Raw genomic sequence first — 3,824 nt, 5'->3', positions numbered from 1 at the left:
TTTACAGAGTGGTTTCACAATGACTAATAGTTAAATGTGAAAAGTGAAGGTTAAAAAAAAGTGGAAAAAATAATTTTTTAAAAACCCCATCCAACAAAGTGCATCACATTTTTCTCACAATAACATAAAAATGTGCATCCTACAGTTCTTTTCTTTTTACTATTCCCTTTCCTAATCAACCTCATTTACCCAGAGCTTTTATTCAGATTAACAGCTTCCTCAGATCAATTTCAGTGTAATCAAAAGTAGAACCATAGGAGAAGTTTTGGTTTTTCTTCCTAGTCCATTCAAATAGGGATGTGTGTGTGTGAGAGAGAGAGTGTGTGTGATGGAATTGTAACAGAAGTGCTTTGGGAAGACTATTTTTTAAAAGCATGCTTCTGCTTTGAATTGCAATGGACAACTTTTGTGTTACGTTTTCCCACAGGCAAGGACATTATGTAAAACTGGAAGACGGAGGGCTCAGGTTGTATTTGTCTGTGCCTAAAGATAATGAAAGCAGACTTTCATTTTTGAATTAATGACTTCAAGCGCTAGACTGATGTTTTCTCAAAGAAACAGGAAGCTTGTTTTGGTCTTTATATGAAACTAAGGAGCTGGGAAATTCTAATACACAAACACCTCGAAATTAATAGGTATGATCAGAAACATGTGGGGGTGACCATGATCTCTAGCATAAAATGACTTAAAGTTACCTCACAGAGAAGTGCAGGAAGATGAAGTGAAATGCATGTGGTTGTCTTCTAGTATAATTAGCTGCATCATAAGCTAATTATAAGCTAAATAACAGGCAATTGTTATTTAGATGCATGACCCCACTTTTCATATTTCAAGCGGCTTAGTGTGAATTTCAGCTATTACTGGGTACAAGGAAAATTTTCTACTTATTCCTGCTTCCTGGCTGTTTAATGACATTTTAATGTTTTGCATTATTTATTTCCATTCTCAGCATTTAGGTCACTAGCTTTCATTTCTAGGTTCACATTCACTGAAGAATTAATCGTATTTAACCTCAGTAGTCATGCAGTAAGTGATACAGGTCATGTACAGAGCCAATACAAGTTATAGCATAATAACAATCATTTCATGAGTGGATCAAACCTTTTTCCTAAAGAACAAGTTTTGGCTTCTTCTTGTTAGCATGCGATTAGTGTCCACTTTTTTTTTTCATACAACATACTGAATAAGAGTTAAAAGTGCAATTGAACTGCATAAGAGCATCACACCACACAAAGTCAATCCTCTTTAAATTAACATTATTGAAATCTGGTGGATGAGAAAGGATAAACTCAAAATGCAGTTTCCCTGCATTAATCTGCCTTCAACTAAATTAAAAGAAATACTTCAATCAGTTATTTTTCTAGTCTACAGGATAGCACAGCATTGCAGGTACATATATTTATTTTAAAAATACATTCATTGTACAGTCAAAATATAGTCAAGGTACTTGCTTTCAGGAAAAGTTTGTTGCAACTTTTCGGTATTCCGGTCTGGATTTGAGCACTCAGAGCTAACTAATCAAAATACTTGAATGGTACAATTTACCCTTGGACCCCAGATAGAACCCAAAGAAATCCAAGCTTATGGGATCTGATTTTTATCTCTCAGGTAGCCAAAGAGTGCATCCAATCCTCCTTCTATGATCTGTGGCAGTGGTTTGGTCAAAGGATTGTGTGCAATATGGAGCCCCTTATCCAGTGGATTCCAAGCAATTTTTGTCAATCGATGTAGCAAATAGAGCTCCTCTGGGAGAGTCTGGAGAGAATTATAATCAACATTTAGCAGTTCAAGGGCACTGACTGTGCAGATAGACCTTGGCAAGGTGCGAAGGTTGTTGTAGTCAGCAATGAAGATTTGCAAGTTGACTAGAAATTGGATACTCTCGCCAATGTTTTCAAGTCTGTTGCAGCCAACATGTAAAAAATCTAAATTCCTCAATGCAAAAACACTTAGAGGAATGTATACGAATCGATTATTGCTGAGATTCAGCTTTCTTAGATTGATCAGCTCTGTGATGCTTGAAGGAAGATGGGAAATATAGTTGTGGGAAAGACTCAAAACCTCCAGCTTCTTGCAGTGTCCAATTTCTGTTGGTACTTCAGTCAAGCAGTTCATATTGACAAATAAAACCTTCAGGTTCCTGAGTAGCCCAATTTCTTTAGGAAGAGACTTCATATGATTCCCACACAGGTTCAGCACCACCAGTCTGTCGAGTTTCCCCAAAGCTGGAGGAAGAACCACCAGTTGATTGTGGGAAAGGTTCAGCTTCTGGACCTGTGGCAAGCCCCATAAAAAGTCAGGAGCCCTTGTCATCCCTTTCATGATGAGACTCAAACTGACATATTGTAGTCCACGCTTTAAGAGTGTTCTTGGGTCTTTCCCAGCAAGAAGAGCTTCTTCCCACAGAGGTAACTTCTGACTTCTCTTCAGAAGCATCATGCTTTTCTTCTCTTGGCCCTTTGAATTCTTTCCACCCATAGAACCTCCAGTTTCGCTGCTCCTGCTGACCAATGTTTTGTATCGTTGCCTTCTACAGCTAACACCTGGCAACAGAGCTCAGCTTTCAGAAGATTCATAAAACAAGGTCAAGCCAAGATGATGTGCAAAGACTTTGAAGAGCACCTTTCCTCCTAAAGAGCCTCTGCAGCTGCCGAAATGAGTTTCACTTTTCCGGGATGGAGCTTCAAGATGCTTTCCTTGGTGCTATAAGCTGTAATGCCACACTTGCCACTGACACTTCTGAGCAAACCTGCTCCATTCAAGCTGAATACCACACGGCAGCTGTCACTGTCATTTTGTCCGGGGCTTTATTGGATAGATACGCATCCTCATTGCAAAGAGGTCACCGCAATGCTGTATATAACTTTACCATGTCAGCTTTCTTGGATATCTAGTGCATGAGGTAGCAGCAGCAGGACAATTAGGAAGAGTAACTATAAAAAACACGATGAGAGGATGACCTCCCCCCTCCGGTCTTCCAGTAATGTTTATTCAGCTGAGGAACAACTTGCATATTAACTTCAGCGTTAAAGGCTCCCATTTTTAAAGAGCTTCCATTCATCACATGAACTTTATTTTATGTTTCTGTTAAAAATGAGAAACACTGCAAATTTTCATCCAAGAATGGTTAACAGGTTCTGAGAAAATATGTAACTCGTTGTGTTACCCAAGGAACTTCTTTTAAAGCAAAGCAATAAAACCCCTGGAGAGTCACAACAAATGATACAAATCATTATTCTTCATTGTGAGATGGGGAGGCCCTTTCAGACTCTTGGAGTCAGACAGAACAGCAGTAATTTCTGGACTCTGACACCGTTTCCTTTCCTTTGGTTTGGACTGTGGTGTTTTGAGCATGGAGGCAGTGAAAGGGACACTAAGAATTAATCAAGCAAATAAAATTTGATTCTAGTTGTTAAGTTTAAAACCACTGCGTGTTCTTTAAATTGAAAGCACCAGGAATTGATACTCATTCTTCATCAAAATCTGAAAAGCAGAGCCACAAATAATTTGACCTGAAGAGAAGGGGTTCGGCAAGCTGCATCTCAAGCCTATTACAATAATGAATGCAAACAACAGGCAAGGAGCTAATTCAATCAAAGCTCTTTCAGAGGCTTAATCCCAGATTCATGATTGTCATACCAATTTGACGAACAGAAAAACAAACAGAAAACAAAGAACAAAAATTAAAAACTTCTATCAATACATTTTAAAACAGAATCCGCTTGATAGTTCTTAAAACATGCATTTCTTACTCTTTTCTGGATTAATCCAAGACTCTGTCATATGAAAGGGAAGGCATGTTATTTTTATCTTGAAGAGAAAGT

At 38.3% G+C, this 3,824-nt stretch overlaps 1 protein-coding gene across 1 annotated transcript; it reads right to left on the bottom strand.

The window, feature by feature from the left end:
- Nucleotides 1-1,581: 1,581 nt before the first annotated feature.
- Nucleotides 1,582-2,478, bottom strand: LRRC30 (leucine rich repeat containing 30). The gene has a single exon (XM_044426286.1). The coding sequence runs from the start codon at nt 2,476-2,478 to the stop codon at nt 1,582-1,584; it is 897 nt and encodes a 298-aa protein (XP_044282221.1).
- Between the last annotated feature and the right edge of the window lie 1,346 nt (nt 2,479-3,824).

Source organism: Varanus komodoensis, unplaced genomic scaffold (genome assembly GCF_004798865.1).
Source record: "Varanus komodoensis strain SLA01 unplaced genomic scaffold, ASM479886v1 scaffold17, whole genome shotgun sequence".
NCBI classification, from domain to species: Eukaryota; Metazoa; Chordata; class Lepidosauria; order Squamata; family Varanidae; genus Varanus; species Varanus komodoensis.
Note: the sequence above shows the minus strand (reverse complement) of the source record. Positions and strands in the feature narration are given on the sequence as shown.

Bases quoted from the DNA above. Each gene is read 5' to 3' on its own strand.
- LRRC30 (XM_044426286.1), bottom strand. From the start codon at position 2,478: ATGGGTGGAAAGAATTCAAAGGGCCAAGAGAAGAAAAGCATGATGCTT.